Raw genomic sequence first — 24,917 nt, 5'->3', positions numbered from 1 at the left:
GACTTCTCTGCCCCTATCGATTTCTGTCCCCAACATCTATCCCACCAACTCTGCAATGATTTATTGCAGAAGAACAGTGGATGCTATCCAGCGCGTGGATAGTTTCTGCTACTGATCGTACAACAAAGACACGAGTCAAGCCCTCACTTCCGTGTGGGGGACGCAAGCAGAGCCCTGTGGTCATCACTAGAGCCGCTCGTCACTTCCAGGAGGCTGCCCTGCTGGAAATTGGATCTAGCCGCACAATGAGCTTTGGCCAGGGCTCTGCAAACAGAAGCATTTAGAAAACCGGTGGGTCCCTGAGTGGGAAAGCAGGAAGCAGAGCCCCCCACGACCCAAGTAGATAGACATGCGGTGTGAGCAGCAATGAAAACTTTGTTGTGAAAAGCAGTGAGATTTAGGCCGGTGCCATCCGGCCCCTCCTGACGAACACCACTGTGTGACCACAACAGGACAAAGTGGAGAGGGCTCACCAGGTCAGGCCACCATGCGGGAGAGACCTGTTGGCAGGAGACCGGCGAGCAGACACGAGTTTGGCCCCGTTCTGAAGCACTGTCCTCTACAAAACCCAACATGGCCCCAGCATAGCTTTGGAATAGCTTATGTGGGGAAACGCATCTGTCTTGAGAACTCACAAAACTCTTTTTTAATAACATGGCAATAGCATGAACTCATCCATAAAAATTTAACTCTATTTTATTATCCCAGTGGAAGTCCAAGTTCAAGCCTTTTTTGAGTTGGGCCTCAAAAGCCTTATTTATTTCTGTCCTTCAGTATAGAGACACAGCACTGAGGTAACATGACCTTTTTCATGACCTGTGTGTGTGTGTGCATGCGCGTGTGTTCTCAATTTGCTGAGCTTAGCACTTTTGGGCCTCAAAATATTTTTAAGAAAGATTGAGGAGTACTGGGAATCCATCTGCATCTTCTGTTGAATTAATTGCAGCGTAATTCTTGGCTCATGGGAGTTAGAATCAGTGCATGGGACGGCGGATTCTCCCGAAAGCGACCAGCTATTGACAGATAGATGTGTATCACATCACACTGTATGAATTCTTTGCATTAATATCTCTGAGCTTTGACAGTTCTTTGACCTGCTCTGAGATATATGGTAATTTCTTCTGCCTTTATTTTAATGTCTGAGGTAAGAAGCAGATTGCTTTACTTAAAGCTCAACGACAAGTCAGAATTCAGCTTTCTGTGCTTGTCTGTCTGTTCTCAGCTTCAGTCCTGTAAAGCACTGGATAATTTCTTCACAAGACAACATGGAAGGGATATCATTTCTCCATTTTTGGTGGGTTTTTTTTTTGTCTATTTATATTTTTCATTTTTTTTTTTGCACACTCGTTTATATGCCTAGAGGCATTTTCATTTTTGTGCTCCATTTTAATGCAGACTTGGAAAGGCACTTTACATTACAGTTAGATATCCAAATATAAATTATAATTCGTCCATGTATAATGCTACCCGTGAACATACCCGAGTTTGAAGCCAGATGAATAGTTATCTCTTAAGCATGACTAAATTTGGACAAAACTCTGCTCTCACTTGCTCTATTTCCTGACAGCTGGACACTTACCTTTAATGGTTAATCATACAATTTTCCCTATTTTGAAATCTGAATATGCAAAAAATTCTGGAATTCAGGGACATTCAGTATTGAAAAACGACTCACTCTACAAAGAGCACCGAGGCCGTATAGCTTAATAAACATGTGAGTGTAATTATAGGTATCCGTGATCTGCTCATGTCTATTACATGAGAGATAATTAATGTACGTAGCAAATAGGGAAACACAGATCACAAATTAGAAGCCGCGTGATGCTTATATGAACCGCCAGTTAGTTTTCTCTTGCATTTGATGAATCGTCAGTCAAACGTGATTGGGAAAACGCTCTGTCTTCATCACGCGAATCAAGGTCTCAGTCATGGGGATAGTTCAGAATCGTCCTCTTTGGGCCACACTGTCCCGACCCCATAGCAGTTTTGCTGAGCTGATGACTGCTTCCTGAAACATACTCCACAAACTAACTTGAGAAGATTCTCACCCTCCACGAAGACTCAAAGTTCATACTTTTTTGTCTTCCTTGACATTGTTTGTAAGAATATTAATTTTCATATAATCAGTGCTTCCTAGGGAAAAGGGGAGATCTCGTTTTTCTTGGGCATGACTTTTACTGCTATTTTGCCTCTTATCTTTCTGTATGTCTGAGCTATGTTCTCAGTGATTAAAGTAGATCTTTTTGTCATTATAATTGTCTTGTTTTCTAGGTGTTAAGTTAGTATAATTGAGAAGGTTTCTCTCTTTGATTCTGGAATACTTCCCGTCAGGCTGCTCAGCACTGCCCCTCCCCGTCTGCCACGGTTCTGCACGTGATTGATTCACTCTTTTCCTGTCTTCCTCATGTAAGCAACATCACAACACAGAAAGACTACAGTGGGAAAAAAGAGGCTTATTAGAGAGTTAATGAATAGGAATTATCCTAATGAGATAAAATTCAGTGTAGATTCTTGGGGCTATTTTTATTTTCACCCCTCTTAATTTTCTAATTATAGGCCAAAGCTAATTTTCATTTTAATAGAATTTTGCAATCATTTTAGAGTATACCTATAAAATAGAAGCTATTTTGAAGGAAAGCATATGTATTAGTCTCCCGCCCCGTTTGTGATTTTACTTTCTCCGATCTCATTTACCCTGGGTCATCGGTGGTCTGGAAGCAGGTGATCTTCCTTCTGATGTATAGTCGAAAGGTCAGGAGTGGGCTCCTGCCACGTCACCGCGCCCATGTGGTTTGTCACCTCCCATCATCCCCAGAGGGACGAGTACATTTGGGAGAGCCCACAGTCACGGGACTGTCATCACCGTATATTGTCACAGTTGCTGTGGGTCAGTCTTAGCTACTATTGCTGATCCCTCACTGTGCCTAAATTAAGCTCTCTCAGAGGTGTGCACGTTCCCAGAAAACATAGTGTATACAGCAGTCAGTGGTTGCAGGTGTCCACAGGGGTCTTGGGTCCCGGGGGTGGGAGCAGCTCCTATAATTCCTCCGTGTTGTGCCATGACACAACAAAACCTTGTGCATTAAGAGATCTTCTGAGGGGAGGAGGAGTAACCATCAGTCCAGTGCTTCGGGCATCACGGCATTCCTGGTGACTGTTTCTGGCCAATGTCCAAAAAAGAATTGAGGGTACTTTTTTCTTTTTCTATTTTGACAGACTCAAATTCTCAAAGAAGAATAATTTTTGAACTCAGGGAATGATCAAGTGATTACCCTCCAAAAACACACTCCAAATGGTTACTCTGAGGAAGTTTGTTTATAAAACAGTAACACTTTGCTTTGTGCCAAAAGGAACTGTAATTTAAAATAATAATAATAATAATACACAACTGGCAGGCAACCATTTCACTCCTCCCTGAATCTTCGTAAAGGAAAAGGTTTTTTGTATGATGACTGGAGTCCTTAGAAAAATCTCTGCTGGAGAATTCTAAATAAATGTCTGATGTTTAATCAGCTTTGCTCTCGAGGTGCTTAGAAGCGGAATGAGCACAGGTGACTTGTCTGAGAGCTGACGGGGGATTTAGAAAGAACCAGTGTTCACTAGAAACACATGCCAGGTGTTAACCAAAATTTCTTTAATGAAGATGGCCCCACCAACAGTCCCAGGAAGAATTTAGTTCATTGATTGCAAGCTTGGGTGCCTTGGAAAACACAGACGGGGGAAAATGTTGAAAATGCTCTCACACTGATTTTTAAACGAACATTTTTAACGAGGTCTAATTTTCACCTTTAGCAGTTCACATGGTGAGACTCCAACCCTGTGCTTTTTACGTTCGATAATTTCCCATAAATTATCTCCTAATTAAATTCAATTTCATCCCAGTTGTGTGTTTTAGGATCTGTTCTACAAATTGACCTATTCATTTTAAAATTAGAGACTCCCGGGGCGCCCGGGTGGCTCAGTGTGTTGAGCCACTGCCTTCGGCTCGGGTCATGATCTCAGGGTCCTGGGATCGAGCCCCGCATCGGGCTCTCTGCTCAGTAGGGAGTCTGCTTCCCTCTCTCTCTCTCTCTCTCTCTCTCTCTGCCTGTCTCTCTGCCTACTTGTGATCTCTGTCTGTCAAATGAATAAATAAAATCTTAAAAAAAAAAAATCAGAGACTCCCTGCCCTCCCCTCTTTTATATTCTCCACGTCTCCCTGCTTCTTGTTTGCCTCTTCAACAAGGCACCGAGCTGTGTCTTTCTAAGGAAGGTGCTATTCTGTAGCCTAGGGAGGTTTTCTACACTGTGTTGTTAGCCACAGAGGAAGGGCGCAAAGATAATCTGCCTTCACTTTGTAGCAATACTGAGGATAACACGTTAGGCAAGGCGCAGACCTGACCCCTGGTTATTCTTGGTAAGCTTACTCTTCTAAATTAGTGCCTTGCCCCCGGTGGGAACCTCCACTCAGTCCCCTGACTCTGTACAGTGCTCAACAGGTCTGAGCGTGGCCCCACTTACAATGGCAACCCCCCCTCCCCCCGCTTTTATGCCAGGGTTCTTCTTTTCTTTCTTGGCCCCAGGTTTTGCAGGTGTGGTACAGACTGGCTGTCATGAACTTGGTGGTAACAGAGCTGGATGGAAATAGCACAGAAGAGGAGGCGGGATCATTCCGGTGGAATTCTCCCCCAAATGATCCTTTAATGTTGATGCCAAGTGTGTCCCCCACAATGTCAGGCCCACTGGCTACATCAGATCACATTTCTTAGAAATAAAATATTTGGGGGACGCCTGGGTGGCTCATTCGGTGGAGCATCTGACTCTTGGTTTCAGCTCAGGTCGTGATCTCAGGGTCCTGGGATCGAGCCCCGTGTCAGGCTCTGTGCTCAGCGGGGATTCTGCTTGAGGTTCTCTCTCTCCCTCTGCTTCTGCTCTTTCCCCCACCCCCCAGGTTTCTCTCCCTCTCAAAATAAATAAATAGATAAATCTATCTTTTAAAAAAAAAAGGAAAAAGAAAATATTTTGGTGCTGGAGTTACAAGGCATAGTCCTTTCCCTGAAGAATGTAATATTCTGCATATTTTCTTTTTACTTTCCTGTGAAACTTTCAACGAAATAATGAAGCACCTTTGAGTATCTTCAGTTCTTATTTCCTGTCCCTAACCAGCCCTGCTTAGCTTTAAAATGTGCTAAACAGAGAATACATTGTTCCCACATTAGATTTATTTAAAGTCTTCTACAATGTGTTCAGCACAGATCTGTGTGCAAAGCAGTGAGCTGTGAGCCCGGGATACTTTTCTAGTTTATAAGAAGTGAAGATTTTCCTAAGTGTGTGTTTGAACAACTTGTTGCAATTGTCCGTTCACACTCTTCTTTTAGACGACAGAGTATGACTCTGTATAACTTCTTTGTTAGACGGAAGAGTGTCTGTCCCATTGAAGGTTGGGCATTTCAGATTCTGTTGTCCCATCTTTGCCTCACTCTTGACCACTTAGTCTTGGTCTACCGACTGGCACCCCCATCCCCTTGCAAGAAAATTGGGTGAGGTGTCGTGTCCCTTGGACCTAAACAGAATCTTGAATGTCATGTGAGGTGGTCCCCTTAAGTATCAGTTTAAGAAACAGAAGCCAAAAGGCTGACATGGTGGGTCCAGTGCTGTTGTGTGTGGTCGTGGGGGAAAGCCACTGGGACCAGCACTTGGCAAAGCTGGATTCAAGACTCTTACACACACAAGCCTCCATTCCTATGGCTTGCAACACATCCCTTTAACTTCTCGGGGCTGGTTTCATTACCTGTTCAAGGAACAAAACAATTTAATTTCAAAGAAAAAAACAGGGCGCCTGGGTGACTCCGTGGGTCAAGCCTCTGCCTTTGTCTCAGGTCATGATCTCAGGGTCCTGGGATCGAGTCCCTCATCGGGCTCTCTGTTCAGCAGGGAGCCTGCTTCCGCCTCTCTCTGCCTGCCTCTCTGCCTACTTGTGATCTCTGTCTGTCAAATAAATAAAGTTTAAAAAAAAGAAAAGAAGAGAAGGAGAGCCATGATATTTACTCCCTCTTCATTTGTTTCCTAAACTGGTAGTGATGATGGACTTACAGAATTGGATTCTTATCAACTGCATTGCTCCCTCCCCAGATTAAGTAGTCTTGCTGTGGTGGGTTAGCAGTAGAAGTGGGGCTCCTTGGTTTATATATCATTCAGGTGTAGTCCTGACAAATGTTGTTTCTGTGATATACTGTATTATTATAGTGCAGCCATTTTGCAAATGATATTTTGTAATCTATCCCTTTGCACGTTAGGAATTTTCTGAGTCCAGTGACCATTCTTTGGTTCTGTGTCTTTCAGTCATGCTGCTGGCTCCTAGATGTCTTATGGGGACAGTGGGGCAAATGCGTTTGCCTGTCCTGTCCCACTGCATTTGTGGGGTGGCACAGTCTGTAATGGGATCTTCATTTTCTCCCGTGGGCCAAGTGTTCAATCCTATTTAACCGTTCAGCGCCTGGGCTTTGCCTTTTATACTGTCATAGGTAATATCATGATCTGAGAATAAATAAGAGTACTGCCATTATCTGTGATTCCATTCTCTCTTAAACATTGTGTTAGGTGACAGAGGATTACCACAGGTATCTGTCAGGACCAGGAACTATTCTGTTCCATGACACAGAGGAAGCTAGTTGGGGGGCAGGGGACACCCAGGTGCTCTGTGTCAAAGTCAGTAAGACAGGTAGCCTCTCGCCTTAGGGTCACTGGGCACCAGAAAGGATGACTTGGAGGAGGTTCCAAGGTCAAAGACAGGAAAGTGAGCCCGGGACGGGTCATCAGCTAGGGAGGTAAGATGAAACATTGAACTTGAGGTGTAGAGTCCCAACAAGGACGTGGAAGATCTCAGTCAGGAAGAGCAAGGAAGATGACAGGACCTGTGAGGTGGTGAGCCAGGTGGGCAGTTCTCCCCCAGGCAGCAGAGGACTCCCCGCGAGGGCTCTCTTAAAACAAGCAGCGCTCTTCTCCACCCCCAGCTCTCTTGCCTCAGTGGGTCTCGGGTGGGTCCCGGTCATCTGCATTTCTGACAAGCTCTGTGGTGATGTTAATGAGTCTGATCTGGGAGACACACCTGGAGAGCCGCAGTTCTAGGTGAGTCCCAGAGATGAGTACTGGGGCCTGAGGTGCTGTTCCTCGAGCTCCTTGGATACTTGCGTGGGTGAGCTGAGTTTGTTTAAAGTGTTGGGGACAGAAGAGACAAATACAACATGTGGCTTTGTTTTTTTTTCTTTTCATTTTAATTGGCTTTAAAGAAAAGATCAAATGCATAACTCAGAGTTTATGAGGATGTAAACTTCCTTCAGAATTAGAATGTGAAATAAAGAACTTACATTCTTGCCATATAAATGTACGTGGGGTATGCCGCTGAGCGAAGTGAGTCCATCGGAGAGAGACAGTTATCACATGATTTCATTCCTATGTGGAATTTAGGAAACAAAACAGGATCATAGAGGAAGGGAGGGAAAACTGGGAAGAAATCAGAGAGGGAGACAAGCCATAAGAGACTCTTAACCCTAGGAAACAAACTGAGGGTTGCTGGAGGGGGAGGTGGGGGGATGGGGTCACCGGGGGGCGGGCATGACGGAGGGCACGTGATGTGATGAGCACTGGGTGTCAGGGCAGCTGATGAATCACCGACCTCCACCTCTGGAGCCAATAAATCGCACTATGTTAAGTAATTGAATTTAAATTTTAGAAAAGGAAAAAAAGAAACTATTCTCTATGAACAATGACGTATTTCATAGTTCTATAGTTTAGCAACTAGGACAGCACTCTGGTTACAGGTGCGTGCTCCGAGGACGGACTGTGTCGGGTCAGACCGTGATCCCACCACCGGCTCTGCGTCATGAGGTCCCAGACCCCTTAGATTCGTCGAGGTCCCTGCATTCTGTGTCCACTTCTGCGGAGGGCAGGGACCTCGGCCTGGCTATCAGCAGGGTCTGTCCGTTACCTGTAAAACCCACGGGTGCCCCCACCTGCCCTGGGTCCCACCCGGGCCCGTTCGGACTCTGCTCCAGATCCGGTTGTTTGCAGACATCTTCGCAGGACCCCATACACACACCTCGTATTCTGCCCAGCCCCGTAGCTCTCCGGGCTCCGAGCAACTACGGCCCTGGCCTCAGCGCTTCCCCTCTCCGCACGTGGCTCGCGGAGGTGTGCAAGTTGTGCGTCGGCTTTGCTTCTCAGGTCCAAGACACAGGGACTGTTCTCTAAGCATTCTGAAACTAGAGCCAAACGTCACCTAGCGTCTGGAATGTTAAAAGCGCCCAAACACTGATGACGACCCCCCCCCCCCCGAAAGAGACCAGAGGGAAATGTGCCGCTTGGACTCCTTATTCGATAAATGAGCAACGTTAACACCTCAGATGCGTGTTCTTAATTGTAGTCGCTGTATCTTTAGGGTTATGGGTGCCTTCTGTTCATGGCAAGTGGTTATCTAGTTGTTATTTACATTGATACAAAGTTTTGTTTTACAGTAGATTTGCTTTTGATTAAAAATACTCACTTAGGGCACCTGGGTGGCTCAGCGGGTTAAGCCTCTGCCTTCGGCTCAGGTCATGATCTCAGGGTCCTGGGATCGAGGCCCACATCGAGCTCTCTGCTCAGCAGGGAGTCCGCTTCTCCCTCTCTCGGCCTGCCTCTCTGCCTACTTGTGATCTCTCTCTCTCTCTATTTCAAATAAATAAATAAAATCTTAAAAAAAAAATACTCACTTAGAGGGGCACCTGGGTGGCTCAGTCAGTTAAGCGTCCGACTCTTGATTTCTTGATCTCGGGGCTTGAGATCGAGCCCCACATCGGGTTCCACTCACCGGGGTTCTGCTGGGGATTCTCTCCCTCCTTTCCCTCTGTCCCTCCCTCCTACGCACTTGTGCATGCACGCTCTCTCTCTCTTAAAAAAAATTAATTTAGAGAAATATTAAGCAAATAATAGTACTCAAGGTAAGGAAACAGGGCAGCAATTGTAAAGGTAAAAACTCCAGTGATAAAAGGGTTAACAACACTGCAAAACATTATGCTTTATAGTCTGCACCTAATAAAGGATTGTTGATTGACTGTCTGATAGTTCATTCTCTCTTCCTGGCAAACAGCTCTCCCTCATTTCCTGTAAGCCCTTTATGACAAAGCGAGCAGACAGGTAATTCTCATGGCTCCGTTTCAGCATAAGGTCCAGGGGGAGAGGAGGGAAGGGTCAGCCGGGAGATATGTTTGCTGACATCTGGGAGGCTGGAGGAGGCCACAGAGCCAGAGCTGTCCCTCCTGTCCTGGTTTCCAGAGACCAGCTCCCGTCAGCCCCTGTGCTCCTCAAGCACTCTCTCTCCCACGCAGAGTTGAACTGGGCAAGTGCAACACGTTGAACACTGAACAAGTTAAAAACTATAAACATATGGTAATTTCTGTGTGTGCAGGAACATTCGTGAAAAGGAGAGAGGCTTCTGAGTGTCACGTGCTTCTTCCCTCTTCCTTCCTCCGCTGTTTGGGAAGCTTTGCCAGCCACCCCGGGCAGCCCCACCTTCCGGTGGTTTCCACCAGCAATTTAATCTTCCCTGACCAGGCTCACTGAATTATAGGGCCTCAGAATACACGCTCTGCGGGAGAACACAAGGGGACAGAGGCAGGAGGCCCACTAATGCCAGGGTCTGAGCAGCCAAAGTCTAGAATGCAAAGAGCTCTGGATACTGGGGAAGATGTAAAGACAGACCTACAGAGAGGAGGTCAGAGTCCACAGGCAAAGGGCATGGCACCCGCGAGACTACACTTCAGACACCAACTGAAGATGGGGGAACCCGTCAGCCCACACTTCTTACCAGCTGGCTGCAGATTCAGGACCCCATAAACCCATCGTGTTTGATAATTCACGAGAACGACGTGCAGAACTCAAGAAAGTGCTGTCGTTACAATCACAGTTTTGCTATTAAGTTTCACGGTGCAGACTATAAATCAGGACCGGCCAGATGAGGTCTGGGAAGATGCGGTCTGGGAAGGTCCCAGGCAGGAAGCTTTCATGTCCCCAAGACACGTCCGTCCTCGCCCCTCTGTGTGTACGCTGCCCAGGAGGTTGACCCAAGCCCCTGGGACCAGAGAGCCTCTCGGGCTTTCACTCTGCAGGTGTGATGGATAGGATCACTGACGGTGTGACTGGACCCAGTCCCCGGTGCCCGTTTCCTCCAGGGAGGGTGGGAGGTCAGGCCGATGTCAGGGCTCCAAGCCCTAACCCTCTAACCACAGGGCTGGTCTTACAGCACAGCCAGCCACTGTCTGAAACTGCTTAGGGACCCACGGTTGGCTAATGACCTCATTTGTGTAAACTCTGGTGTGGTCCCCAGGGTCCACCATGAATAACAAAGACCCTTCTGTCACTTGGGAAATTCTAAGGGGTTACGAGTTCCCTCTCAGGAACCCTGGATGAAGACCAGACAAGTTCTTTATGATAAAATAGAGAGTAGAATAAGGATCAGGCCTTTAAGGGCACCTGGGTGGCTCAGTCGTTGAAGCGTCTGCCTTCGGCTCAGGTCATGATCCCGGGGTCCTGGGATCGAGCCCCACGTGGGCCTCCCTGCCCCGCGGGGAGCCTGCTTCCCCCCTCCCCCTCCTTTTGCTCGTGCTCACTCTCTGTCTCAAATAAATAAATAAAATCTTAAAAAATAAAAAACTAGGTCTTTAAGTCACCAAAAACGAAGGCGAAGAAATAATTATTTTTACAATGGAGACACCACTGGAAAGTGTTGTTTGAATTACAAATAAGTGGTCACTAAGCCCCGTGAAATTCTTTTCTGTGTTTTGCTCTCTTGTTCGTTCATGTGACAATATTTATTGAGTCTGACCTGTGCTCCTCACTGAAGCTATGTCGTGACACTGCCCGTGTGTACAGGGAAAAAGAAAAAAAAAGTATTTTTAATGATATGGAAGAAGGGAAGGAAACACTATTTTAAATCATTTACTTATTTTCCTATTGATCTAAATGAACCCGAGTTCTGAGAAAATTGTTCATTTTTCTTGCCCCAAATTCCGCTAAAGGAGCTCTCAAAGTACAAAATACTTCATGTGGGCCTGCGGGAGCCTAGGAGGTGGGGGTCGGAGGAGGAGTGCGGGTGTCCCTTGTTTAACCCGAGGGCTGCCGTCTGGCCTTCTGCTCTTCCGCAAGACCAGGACATGCTTTAACATGTGATGTTTTTAAACTGTCTTTGTTTGCTTCCCTGTAATTGGAGCAACATACTAATTTCTACCAGTTGTGACTACTAACAGACAGCAATCACCTCACAGACTTGTACCGAAGAGACGAGACCATCCAGGTGACGGGAAACGGCCACGTGCAGAGTCCTCGCTTCCCCAACAGCTACCCCAGGAACCTGCTGCTGACCTGGCGGCTGCGGTCGCGGGACAAGACGAGGATACAGCTCGCCTTCGACCCGCAGTTTGGGCTGGAGGAAGCCGAGAATGAGATCTGCAGGTGAGCGGGCAGGAAACCCTTTCGGGGGCACACTTCCAAGGTGAAGGCGAGGCGGTTCAAGGCGTCCCACCCGACTTCCCTCGGGGCCCCCGGGGACCTGCCCGAGGTGTGTCGTCCCCCTTCCTTTCAGAAGAGCCTTTGGGTCCATCCTGGCAGAAGGGACACATGGGAGCGCGGACCGTCTGTGCAAAGGGCCTGCTTACCTGGGGCCTCGCAGAGAAACACGGGCCCACAACGGCCCGTGAAGGCCGGGCCCCGAGCCGCCTTTGTGAGCAGGTAGATGCATCAGGTGTCCACGACAGCCCCCTTCCCAGGGTGGCTCTGGGATCCACCTGCCATGGGCTAACGGAGGATCCTGCCCTGCTGGGCTCCAGGACCTCAGCCAGGCTGCTATAACCGATGAACGGCCTGATCTCCCCCCGCCTGGGAGAGGGTGGTGGCCAGGACCGTGTCAGGGCCTTATCCTGATATCACAGGCCTCAGATCCGTGTGAGAAAGAACTGTGAGCCCCAGGGTCTAGGAGCAACTCAGACAGGCTGCCTCCTGTCCTTCCTGGGCTAGTAGTCGACGAAATCCAGGCTTCATAATCACCCTTCCAAGCGTATTTATCAGAGAAAGCCCCGGCTGTTCCTTGAATTGTCTGCTCCCAGCGTCATAGTCATTCAGTGAGCATGCATGAGGCCAGGAAGGGTTTTGTTTCCCTCCCGCACTTACCCCACGCGCTCCTTCTCCCTTGCTGTTGCGCCGCTGAAGAAATCCTTTCAGCAGCTTTATTTCCCTCGGACGCATAAAAAGAGGCTGCCTTGAATTTGGCTGTCCTTTGTTGCATGTTTATGAGGCTGACAGCTTTTATCATGTGGCTGTCGTTTTTTTCAAGAGAGACCATGGATTCTGAAAAACAATCTGAGGGGTTTGAAGGGGCAGGGGGTGGGAAGTCGGGGTACCAGGTGGTGGGTATTATAGAGGGCACGGATTGCATGGAGCCCTGGGTGTGGTGAAAAAATAATGAATACTGTTATGCTGAAAATAAAAAATAAATTAAAAAAAAAAAAGAATAACAGCAGTGACGATTCCTTTCTAAGACCACAGAGGGTATTGTAAGCCGAAAGCAGAGACAAATATAGTCTGAAGAGCCGGTTAATATTTATTTACAGAGAGAACGCACTCCAGCAGATCGGGTCTGTGCAACCTGGAAAGGGAGAACTCATCTTCTGGGCTGGAAAAAGAGATGGGGGGAGACACTTTTTTTTTTTTTGGAGACTCTAGAGGGTGGTGATGACCCGGACAGGAAGGCAGGTCTCCACAGCTGAGCTAGGATTTTGACCCTAGCCTTGAAAATAGAAGATGCCAGGTGCTTTCCTTTCTGGACCCTTCATTAAAATCCAGTTGCTTCTCCAAATTTATGGAGGCAGGTAGAGGAGTAGGGGCAGAAAGGGGAAAGGAAGACGGGAGAGAGGTCAGAGCCTCAGACCCTCCCAAAGAATTGAAGTGACGCTCTCTTGACTTCATCCACAGTAAAAATCACACTGCTGTTTTCACAACAACAACAACAACAAAAAAAAAAAAGAAAGTGACCTATGGTGTTATTAACAAAGTTTCAAGTATACTCATGCTTTCTGCAGTAACTATGATTTACACATATTGTATATAAAATGAAATGCAATTGATTTCCTACCATCTGTTCCAAAGCCTCCTTGATGTTTACACGGTAATATTTTATTGCTTGAATAATGATTCTTTGTGAGTGCTTTTCACCTTCCAAGCACCGTATAAACATTAAGTAATTAATTTACACAGCACCCAAGAGATATCCAGCCAGGAAATTTGTATAAACTCTTATTTGGCTCATAAGGAAACTGAGGCAAAGGACTTAAGGACCTCGCAAGTCTCTTCAGTGAAAGGTAGCCATGATGCCACGATTGGATGAGTGGGATGGGTGACAAGTTGGGTAAGTGGGTGATAAGTTCCCCCGCTCCTGCGATTGTCCTGCCGGATCCAGGATTTTCTTCACATTCACCTGTGATGTTTCTCACGCTGATTCCTTTTGGCAGTCGGAATGGAAGACCCACGGTGTGTGGAGACGGCGGCCGCTGCTCACCCTGAGTGCCCATCCTCTGCCTTGTGACGTTAGCAGCCCATGTCGTCCGGGGGGAGGGAGAGACGGATGCCCAGAGCTGAAAGTCAGGTCGTTCAGCTCACCAAGTAGACTGTCCCAAGATTTGCGGTGTCTGAAAATCAGGGAGATGATCCCTAGAAGATGTACACTCTGTCCCTGAAGACATTCTACCCCGTGATGGAAAGGTTATATGGAACATTCAGAGAGGGACTGTCCTCCGTTCTTAACCTCGGCAGATGTGGAACATTCAGAGAGGGACTGTCCTCCGTTCTTAACCTCGGATGGTAAAGCCTGAGCCCGGACCCCGGAGTTGCACACTGTTTGCAACTCCTTTCCCCTCTCTGCCCAGAGTCAGAGCTGAAACTGTGATCTTCTGCTCATTCACACACTGATTTAACCAGACCAGCTAGTTCCAGTAGTGGCTAGGACAGCTCCCTCCCCGAAGTCTTAATGCTTCTCACTATGACAACTGTCCTGTTTTATGATATGATCCTTCCAAAAGACAGCTTCCAAAAAGAGAAAATAGAGATTTATTTTATTTCACCAGGTATCTTCTATAATGGGATGATGTAATGTAATGCTGATTCTCTATGCTTTATAGATACAGGTCATTTCTTAAGGAAGCCCTGAATGTGGTGAATTAATTCAAAGTGGGAATTTGTTTGAAAACTTTATATAGTAAATATTTGGACATAGAATTAGAGCTATATCTAAAAAATAGGACAATAGATGACAATAGATTATAGTTACTAGTTTTCCTAGGAAGCACTATGAGCCCCGTGCTTAAACAGTGGCCCATTTTCATTACTGATGATTTGGGCATACTCATGGCTAAACGTCCATGAGGTTTCTTTTGGATTACTGAAGTTTGAATTTGGAAAACTTCATCCAAAAAACTAGGTTTCCCTTCAAAATCTCAATGGGCTTTAATTTTCATTTTAGCTCATAGGTCATGAGAAGGCACATAAGTAATTTTCATTTCCGAGTGGAAGTATGAATTTCGTAGTCTACTCTAACCAAAATACGTTTATTTATGTCAAATTGAAACCAGGTATGATTTTGTGGAAGTCGAAGATGTATCTGAAACCAGTACCATAATTAGAGGACGGTGGTGTGGACACAAGGAAGTTCCTCCGAGGATAACATCAAGAACAAACCAAATAAAAATAACATTCAAGTCCGATGACTACTTCGTGGCTAAACCTGGATTCAAGATTTATTATTCCTTTGTGGTAAGTAGCCAAAACCACTCTGTGATTAAAAGCAGACACTGGTTTCATGAAGTATAGAGATATTTTCTGTGATTAAATGCAGTGGTATGAGGTGAACTTTTGTTAATTCTCGGTGGTATGCTGTGTGCCTACTTCATGGCCAACACAGTAAAGCTCTCTTCAGTAAGGAACACCATTTGGGATTGATTAAGTCAACCCTTGGGTCCACACCTATTGAACGGAAGCCTGGTAATTAGAAAAAGTAAAATAGTTGAGAAGAAAGCAGTATTACCTTTGATCCAGCTGAGGTGGGATAAATGTACAGCCCAAAAAAAGGATTTGGAAAGTTGACCACCTTCTGTTCAAAAAGCTGTCTGTGTCATTCCAGCCACAGAGAAGAGTGTGAATGATTTTAGTTTAAAATTCTGATCCAAACTGGGGAAAGGTCTATGTCATGATCATAGAGCTTCAGAGTTAGCAAGCCTCTTGAGGATGGTAAAGCCTGAGCCCGGACCCCGGAGTTGCACACTGTTTGCTACAGTCAGGCTTCTCTGTGTCCTCACCTCTCCTTCCACACATGAGCCGCCATTCCCAACTCTACGTGGTTCTGACCAGTGGAAATCGCTCAGCCTCTTACTGAGTCAAAATCTCTATCGTCATTAATTCTGGTTCTTGGGTCACACGCCGCCATGTGTCTGCTTTACTCACGTGGTCATTCATAGGACACTGGAAGGTTCGGACTCACTGTCAGCTGTTCTGCTAGGTGTCGTGGCCTCAGAGGTGGGCAGGACAGATGGGTTTCTTGAACCCCTGAAGTTTGTAATCTGGTAGGGATGACAATCAGTGACAAAGCCGTGGGGAGTGGGAACGATGAGTAATGATACAGAAGTGCTGGGCTCTATGCGTTAAGCTCAGAGAGACTCCGGGATGGTTTTACCTGTTCGCTCTCTTAGACTACCCGTGACCCCTTCGTGTTCGTAGCATGATGCCTTTTGTTTTCCCACAAACACCGTTTATTCCCATTCAGCTTGACTCTGTTCCTTTTCAAATGCCGGATACCAAAATAGAACATGGCTCTAAGAATGGAGTCAATTTGTGGTCTTGCTCCCCTTTTGTGTTAAATTGAGAATGGGGAAAAAAACCTCGCTGTTTATATCTGATGTGGGTGGTTTTTTTGTTTTGTTTTTTATTTTTGCGTTATCGTGAGTTATTAAACACTAAGTGAATTCTACATCAGAATAAATGGGAAAAGAGCGTGAGGTGTGTCTGGTTCCAGTTTTGATTTGAAAATAATCCATCAAGCAAGATTTACATTTTTGCAAACAACCGTGCTGCTCAGCATCCCAACCGAAGCGTGAACCTTTGGTTTCTACCTTTCTTTCTGTCCACGTGTCCACTGATGCATCCATTCTCTGCTGTTTGTGGACGAGCAGGCCTGGCATGTTGGAGTGCGGGTGGGTAGGCTTAGGGAAGGACATTTTTTCCCTTAAAATACCGAGCACTATCCCAGATGATGGAGATACGTTTTGTAGAACTTTGGTCATGACTAAATTGAACGGTCCATAGTCAGTTAGAAAGAATGTATGTCCCACATACAGGGACACTCTAAGGCGAAATAATGCCTTTTTGTTTTTGTAGAACAGAGAGTACAGGTATGGATTTAGGGAAGAGCGACTTCTCCCGTTGGAGGGTTTTGGGGTTTTGGTTCAGGCTCGTCACTCCCTCACTAGCCGGTGGCAAGTGGCAGATGGGGCAGCCTCTGGAGGGGCCCGGAGACCGGCGTCCCCCCGCTCCCTCACGCGTTCACCCGCACCAGGACTCCACTGTGGGTTTGGGGGATGACGACAGGGATCACTCCTCTGTGTACCGCCCTGCCGACCCCTTGGTCTGCATTCATTGGGAAGAGCTCCAGGCTCCCTTTTCTGGTCCTAAAGGCTTCTGGCACTAAGTGTGATCCCCGGGAGATGAAGCGCTTTGGTGGCTGAATCCCAGCAGGTGGGAGGAGCTTCCCCTCCAGGTGTGTACAGACTGTAGATCTGTGTGGCTGCGGATAAAACGTCCATTTGATTCTTGCTCAATGGGGATAGAAGATCGCTGTGGCTCGAGCCACCTATTGAGAAGACATGTCATTTGTGTTTAAGTCGTACTTGCAGAGACTTCAAAGCAGCGTTTATAAAGTCAGACTCCACCGAGACCAGGCTCAAAGCCTACAGTTGGCCAACGTGAGCTAATGTGGAGACGGGGGATTAAAAATGGCAGCCCCTTATAAGTGTTATCTAAATTATTATTTTTACAGTGTTACGCAGTCCCGTAAAACTTCTAAGGGTTGGAGGCAGCTGTTCTGCAAACCCTACCTTCAGGCATGTTAGGTTCTAGGGACGTTTGAGCCTGAGAATATCTTCTGAGGAGTCAGCGTGCTCTGGGAAGATGGCAAGTAGCCATCTTGGTAGGATACGACCACCTCCCTTCTGTCTCTCCCTTTTTACGTTTCTGCTTCCCATGAAACATCTCTCTTCCTCATACCTCAGTGACTCTCCAGGTGTACAGGGATATTCTCTGGGGCTGGAAGTAACAGGTGCCCAGGACCATCAGAGCCCCATGCCCGGGAATCAGATCTGCATGGTCTTGGCTCAGAATGTGTGTGAATTCCAAGTCCAGTACACATATGGGCTAATTTTTCATTCCAGCTAAGTGTGGGAGGTGAATGGTTTAACATCAGGGCCACTTATTTTGGGTTAGGACTGGTTCATGGTTTCCGATCTTGTTTGCTATGCTTGGAATTCGATCCACCTTTTTCTACAGCGCCTGTCCCCATCTCTCTTAGAGCAATGCAGTGCAGTCTCTTGGGGCCAGTTTGGTCTAAGAGCAAGGGTGCTCTTACATCTATAAAAGGAGGGTGGTAATTGGAGTTGGCATGTGGTTTTTAGATGATAACCCACACTTAGGGGTCAATAATCATGGCACCAATGATCCTACCTTTACCATCACTAATTGTGTGTATATCTGTCTCTTCCGGATTTATGGTGTTAAAAATATTCAACTGAGTAAATTTTACAGATTTTTTTGGCTTTATTTAATGATTCACTCATCAGGCAAGATCCAATCTAGCAGACAGGACGTGGCTCCAAGGAGCTGTGCAAATAGAAAGACGTTTATAGGCAGAAGAGAGCACGAACAAGGAGGTTATACTGGGCAAAAAGCTGAATTCATTACTGCAAAGTTACGTTTCCCTGGAAGACAGTGGAAGTCCATCAGGCAGATTGTATAACTCGTGTTGATCTGGAGATTTCTGACTGACTGCTTTAAGATTCTGTTCTGGGGAAAGCCAACACTAGAATTAATTCTCCGTTTGGTAATGTGGCCTTGGCATGAGTGACTCCATTTTAAGTCTGTTGTCTTAATTTCCACAATGGTATTGAACTATTCAAGGGTAGGACAATTGTATTTCTGTGTGTATTCTGCACGTGCCTTCTACTATGGCTAGCTAGTGAATTTGTTGAGTTGACTCTGTCCTGATAAAGTATGATTCAACAGAACTTCCTAATTTCATTTTTTGCTTTCTGCTCAGTCTTCTTTCCCTAATTTTTACTCTACGGAGGAGAATAGGTAGACTTCAGAGGGCATCATTGTTTTCAGATGCTTGTTAGCAAGATGGGATTGTGTAAATAAATGAGGCTCTCCCACCTCAAATCCAGTTTGTGGGGGAATGGATGGATGGGTTGTCGGGAATCTGCTTTTGAAGACCATTAAGTAGGTTATTGGAAAGTTATCCAATACAAGGCTCCCAGTGGATGGTTTTCAGAGAAGTCATCAACCATGGGTGTGAATTTCAGCTCTACAGCTCACTGCAGTTTTGCCCAACATTAAGTAGTTGCAGGCATTAAATTAGAGAATTTTGTAAACTCCCTAGAACTTAATAATTACATATGTATCTGCTGTTCTTATTATCATTGGTATTATTATTAATAAAACAGGTGACAGGTGCACTCCTCAGTCCTCTTCAAACAGCCCAGGTGTCAGTGAGGGCCATGCACCTGTATAGACACCTCTAACCATCATCCTTTCCCTCCATCCAAGGTAGAAACATTTTACTGCACATCGTAACAAACAAAAACTTTTATTTGTGTGTGTGTGTGCACTTGTGTTTAACATAAGGTACATTATTTTTTTTAATTCATAAAAACACTAAGTCATTTTAAAACTATTCAAAAACTTTCTTTTTTATTAACTAATTACAAGTCATTCCAAAACTTGAAATTTGCTAGTACCTCTTATAAACAATTAAAAAGCAATTTTATCAGACCAGTTGCTTAACTATGTATCTCTATAGTTTGAATTCATTTCAAGTGGTGTAGTTAAGATTTCCATTGAGATTGAAACTGCATGAATCGTGGTTTCTTATTATAAATAATGTAATTATATTATAAATAATTATTTCAAGAAGAAAAGGGAGAAGGGAAAGAAGAAGAGGAAGAGGAGAAGAAAAAGGAGGAATAAAACGAAGGAATTGAGTAAGATGGGATTCTCAGTTTCAACTTTTGCAGATTCTACTTTTGTTCAACTAAAACCTTCCAGCTGGTTGAACAAAAACAAACAAATGGTGTGGGTAATTCATGCTTATTCCCCGGAGTGGAATTCTCGGACAAATCTGGAGAGTGAAGAAACCCATTCACTTTCTTTGTAAAATGTGTAGAAAGTCTTCACTTGCACAGTCAGATAAAAATCGTGGGACATTGTGAACACGGCCTGGGGCCCTGGCCACATGGCCGGGACCGTGTGTAGAGCCAGGGACAGTCGAGGTCAGGAGGGTGATCACATGGTCACTGTCTCCATCAGTTTCATCCTTACAGATAGATCCTACTGGAGCTTTGGGAGCCATAAACCCTGTGCAAGAGAGCTCGCTCTTTCTGTCTCCCAGATAAAGAAAACAAACAGGAGGGGAGCAGAGCAGGGGGGATGGGTGCGGGCTCTGAAAGCTGCAGGCAGATGTCCCTGCAGTGGGCTACCAGGCTGGGAAGCCTACCAGCCGCTTCAGCACCTGTGGGGTGAAACTCAACATCTTATGGACAGAGTCTCGTTGTGGTGCCATTTTGCAGGCACGGGTGGACAAATGTTCTCCTCTAAGTGTTCCAAATGTCCTAGAATCCCACTAATTCCATAGACTATTTTGTAGTGAATTCATTATTTTAATCAGATCGCTTTCCTAAAACCTGAGCACATAGTGAAACCATAATAGAATTCATGAGAGACCAAGAGCCAAGTTCTGTATCATCTTGGAGCAGAGGGTACTTTCTCAAAGGTATGGTGAGGTTCGCCAGCAAACTGCGGGTCAAGGGTTAGGGTGAGGGTGGGGGTGGGGAGCAGAAGAGGAGCAGGTAGGTAAATTTTTTTAAAAAAAATTTAGGAAAGAGGACGAGACAAAAAAGGGAGGTGAATGCAGCCCCAGGATAACACGGTCCGGCCCTGCTGAATTCCGGGCATTAGTGCTGGTCATGTCTGGGCCTCAGTGTGCACTCACAATGTGCCTAGCACTGTGGCACGTCTGGACTGAGTTCCTGCCCCCCTGGGACTGACAGTTGGGCACAGAGGAGGAGGAGGAGGAGGAGGAGGAGGAGGAGGAAAGCACCCAATCCCTCGGGTTACCGTGTGATTAAATGCATAGGGTGTTTAATTCAGGAAGTGACCAGCTGCTGCTACCGACCCATGCACAGCAGGAAGACTGGTTTCAGGAAGAATATGGAATAGAGTTGCAGAATCTTCGAGATCCAGTGCCTTGGGCAACCCTCATTTTACAAACGAGGCAGTGAACAGAGAGAGGTTACGAGTTGGCCTGTGGTCACAGGGCTCTCCACAAGATGGGGAAACTGTGGGCCCTCCAGGGAAAAAGGCATACATCTAACACCGTCTGTAAAATCTCGGGGAACCCCCACTCCCCCCCCACGTGGTTCTGTGGGTCCGTCGATGCAGCTCAGAGCCCCACATGTATTGTCTGCGGGTGCTACCTGACTTTGGGAGTGTTTTCGTCCACGTTGACTCGGCCGTTCCAACCCAGTATTCGAAATAATACTTTACGCCTGTAATTACTTTTTCTCCTAAGCCCCATGTACTAACCACATGAGCAGACGACTCCCCGCGTACTGAGTAAATACATCTCCAGCTTCGAGGGGGAGCGGGTTTAATGGCACTTGGGCAGTCTGGCATCCTGTTGATTTGGGCGTAAATTCACAGCTGTCCTACAAGTCAACTTCCGTCCTTGAGACCCGGGAAGCTGTAGTGACTCTCAGTGACCGTGTGTCTTTATAGACCCATAACTTTCTCTCTATAACCATGCTGTTTGATGCGCTAATATTTGGTAGCTCCAGAAAAAGAGAAAAATGAAGGAGAAACCATACAACTGTATTAGAAAAGGCTTGCATACTTAAGATATGCCTCAAATAGAGCACTGTTTCTTTCTTATAAAGCCAAGACGTGAACCTCAGTAAAAAAATACCTCTACCTAGTGTTCGCTTGTCACTTCAGCAAATATTTCTGAGAACTTATGGTGGATCGTAAGAAGAAAATGATGGCTCTGCGTGGGATAAAGGACATGATTATAAACCTCTGGGCATCGCAGGGACGGAATGTGTGTGGGACCTCCGGGGGCCCGCGGGGAGGGCGGCACTGACCTTCATACAGGCCGCGACGGCTGGTGTAGGAGAAGGAAGGCTGTTTCCCCGCTGTGCTCCCAGGCCCTCTGTCTGGGGCCCTGCAGACGAGGCCGACAAGACAGAAGGACAGAGAAACACGAGTGTATGAACACGAAGATCTCCCGCGCACAGGGGAGCACCCCCTGGTGAGTCACCCCAGGAGGGCGGTTAGAACCGGAGTTCACAGTCCGTCTTAACAAAAGAACAATACATCTTCGGGGAAGGGACAAGACAAAGGAAAGGGACTTGGAGTTTGCCGGCAGCACACTCTGGGACGGTACATGTGGCGTGGGGGGTGGCTAACGGGAGCCAAGGGCCAGTGAGTCAGCTGTGTTCTGTAGGTTCCTCTGGTGCCTCCAGGCTGGTAAGGGTCTAGCATTTTCTCTGATTAACTTCCGCCCTTCCTGGTGGAGAGGGGAGTGCGGACCCTTTATAAATTTATATCCTGCTTCTAGGCAGATGGGGGGGGCAGAGAGCCTACCCCGTGTCTCTTCTTTTCAATTGTTTTCAGCTCAAAAGACTCTTTATGCCAAAGTGACATATCCTGGGGTCCCATAATCTGTTCCCCTCCACTGGACTGAGGAGAGGGAAACACCCCGGGAAGAGGGGGTTGCCTAAGTAAAGGTCCAAAAGGCAACGCATTTCAGAATATCCCGAGTGGTTCACTCAAAGCCTTAGAGATGATGGTTATTAACCACTTTCCACACTTTCTTCATTCTAGCCAGCAGAAGAGAGAAACAAGAAGCCAAAAAGTCAGCAGAATAGCAGCTTCATTCATGGTGTTCTAAGAAATGCCAAAGCTCAGGACCCTTCTGTAAAACTAGGGAACCGTCAGGGGCCCAACCTGAGGGAAGCGTACCGCTCCTGAGATGCAAATTCACGCCCAGGGGTTCTTTCGAGGAGTCTGGGGTCCAGAGAAGAGGCTGGGATGCCTTACATGCCCCTCGCAGTGCATGGAAGATTGTAGGTCTGGACCCAAATAGTCACCAACAGGGAATACAGCCGGTGAGGTCGGCAGACTGTGCACCGCAGATGGGCCAGGAAATGGAGGGGAGCCGAGACCCTTCCCTGGTTGGCATCCATCGCAGGCGGTCCAAGGGAGACACGGAGAAAAGGGATGTGGTGGAGGAAGCATAGCAGGATAGACGTGATGAAGGGAAGGCGTTTGTGATTAAAGAGAACAGAAATGTTTGTTGATGTCTCTGTATCTGTGAACAGAAGCAGGAACACAGACAGAAGTGTTTCCCCCTCCGGAAGCACCAACAGAGAGCTCCGCGAAGGGTCTGAGCCCACAGTGACTTATGCTTGTGCTTTTCAGTCAGTCATCTTGGTCACAGTCCTTGGGAACTCAAACTCACCCAGCTCTGGTTCCAAGGAGAGTTGGTCGACCTGCTCCCTCTCGGTAGGGTTCAGCTACCCGGGGAAGTTGAAAGTCCTTGGAACTTCAGGGCAGTGCCAGTCTCCTCTCCCAGCTAAACAAAGGAATTAGAAATTAATCATATAGACAGGACTCATCCAGTCTTGAAAACACCTGCCCTTAATGTCCCCTTTATCAGTGGGAAGGTGACCCATTAAGGCTGACCTCCATTCAACATTGCTTCTGACTCCTGTGAAAATATTGAGCTACAGATTCAAAGTGACTCTTTCCTTATTTTGCAATTGAAAATTGGAGTCAGGCAGGCAAAAAAAAAAAAACCAAAAAGAGAGATTAAAAAGGCATGGAGCCACTTCTGGAAGAGAGAAACACATGAATAAGTAATCAAGTAATCATTCCTGCTGGGCTGGGTCCTGCTGATGGCTTCCTGATGGGTCTCTCTACCTCTTGTCTCCCTTCCCTTCCGTCTGTCCAGGACACAACTGCCTGCTAAAGGAAAGCTGTGATCACATCATTGTCCAGCTGAAAACATGCAAATGACTTCCAATTTCCTGTGAACCTCATGTCCAAACACCTCACTCTGGTCCTGAGAGCCCTCTGCATCCTGATCCCAAGCTCACGTTCTAGCCAGTTCTCTCTTCTCTGTACGCCTTCTTCATTCCAGACAAACAGCATTATTCCCTGATGACCCAGCTCTCTTGGGATTTTCTGCCTCTCATCCCTGCTATTTTATTTTCGTATCTGTGTCTATACCTCTCCTCAAAAACCCAAGCCCTCCGCAGTCAAAGCATATTCAATGTCAAAGCTACTACCTGTCCTTAGCTCATTTCCCTCCATTAGGCACTCAGATTGTCAGTCTTTATCAACATTGTGGTTGAAATTTTCAAGGAAAAAGTAATGAACACACATCCCAGATACTTTGGGAACTATATAGTATAGTAATGAAGAAAAAAGAAAAGAAAAACGATAGTTCCCACCACCCAAATATAACCTCTATGAATATTTTGATGTCTTTCTTTCCAGTCTTTTTTTTTTTTAATTGATAAAAACCTTTGCACACTTGTCACTGTTTCTCCTGGAGGGTAGGGAGCGGCTTATTCCTGAAGGTCTATCAAAGGTATTGTTGTAAGTAGGGCGGTCTCAAGAGGTTTAATGGAGCTGAGCCAACACATATTCACTGAGTTCCCATGATGCATCTCAGTTTGGAGTAAAAACAGTAAAAAGCAATCCCCAGAGATGCACAAAGACAAGATGTACTAACAGCCCATTGCCTGGGTGTTTCCAGACTTAAGGCCTGAGGGAGCTACAGTCATACCAATGGGCCTGAGCTGTTTTGGTCCAGGACTGCATGGGCATTGGAGGAGCAGACGTGAGGATGGAATGGTGGGGGCCATTGTTGGGGTCAGAGGTCAGGGGACTGTGGACTGGAAGCCAGCATTCTCATTGTGAAGTCTGTCTTTTCAGCCTCAAGGAGCATAGGGTTGCCTCAGTAACAGCCCGAACTTAACAGTTCTCATGTCGAACTACATGACTGTGACATGGTTTGGGTCCTCCATTTCTCGTGAGGAAAGTTCGCAGCTTGGAAAGCCTCAGGGCAAAGAGCAAAGAGGTCTTTGGGGTCCTGACATTCTAACACTCTCAGGATTGTTCCCAAGTCTCTAGAGCTTTCCAGGTTTTGAAGACACTCCAAAGCCATCCCTTTGATTGTTTGAGGTTTTCTGTACAGGACAGAGGAGCTGTGAATGAGAAACACTCAAGTTCACATCTGTGTACTATCAGTGAGACTAGGACGCACATTTAAACCACCCAAGCTGCTGTTTCTTCATGTCAAAGTGGGAAAGGCCCACCTGTATCCCAGAGCTGCTCGAGGGTATCCTGTAGGGTGTCTGGGTTTGAGGACCAGTTCGCATACAGCAGACGGAACTGTAATGAGGACTGTCAGCATTACAGTGTCTCTGGAGGGTTAGGATGACATTAAGTGGTCCAAGGTTAAGGGGTGTTGTGCCCTAGTCCATCTGCACTGCTGTAACAGAATGCCATAGCCTGGATGACTTTTTAAAAAG

General features: G+C 46.5%; 1 protein-coding gene across 2 annotated transcripts in view; it reads left to right on the top strand.

The window, feature by feature from the left end:
- Positions 1-24,917, top strand: part of PDGFD (platelet derived growth factor D) — a 221,461-nt gene that overhangs the window by 140,060 nt on the left and 56,484 nt on the right. Inside the window, exons 2-3 of one of the 2 annotated variants that reach the window (XM_032356405.1) lie at positions 11,280-11,466; positions 14,634-14,814. In XM_032356405.1, the coding sequence (XP_032212296.1) occupies positions 11,280-11,466; positions 14,634-14,814 (368 nt within the window). Of the gene's footprint in view, positions 1-11,261; positions 11,467-14,633; positions 14,815-24,917 lie in introns of both variants that reach the window. The other variant, XM_032356404.1, reaches the window with a different exon arrangement.

Source organism: Mustela erminea, chromosome 9 (assembly GCF_009829155.1).
Source record: "Mustela erminea isolate mMusErm1 chromosome 9, mMusErm1.Pri, whole genome shotgun sequence".
Taxonomy (NCBI): Eukaryota; Metazoa; Chordata; class Mammalia; order Carnivora; family Mustelidae; genus Mustela; species Mustela erminea.
Note: the sequence above shows the minus strand (reverse complement) of the source record. Positions and strands in the feature narration are given on the sequence as shown.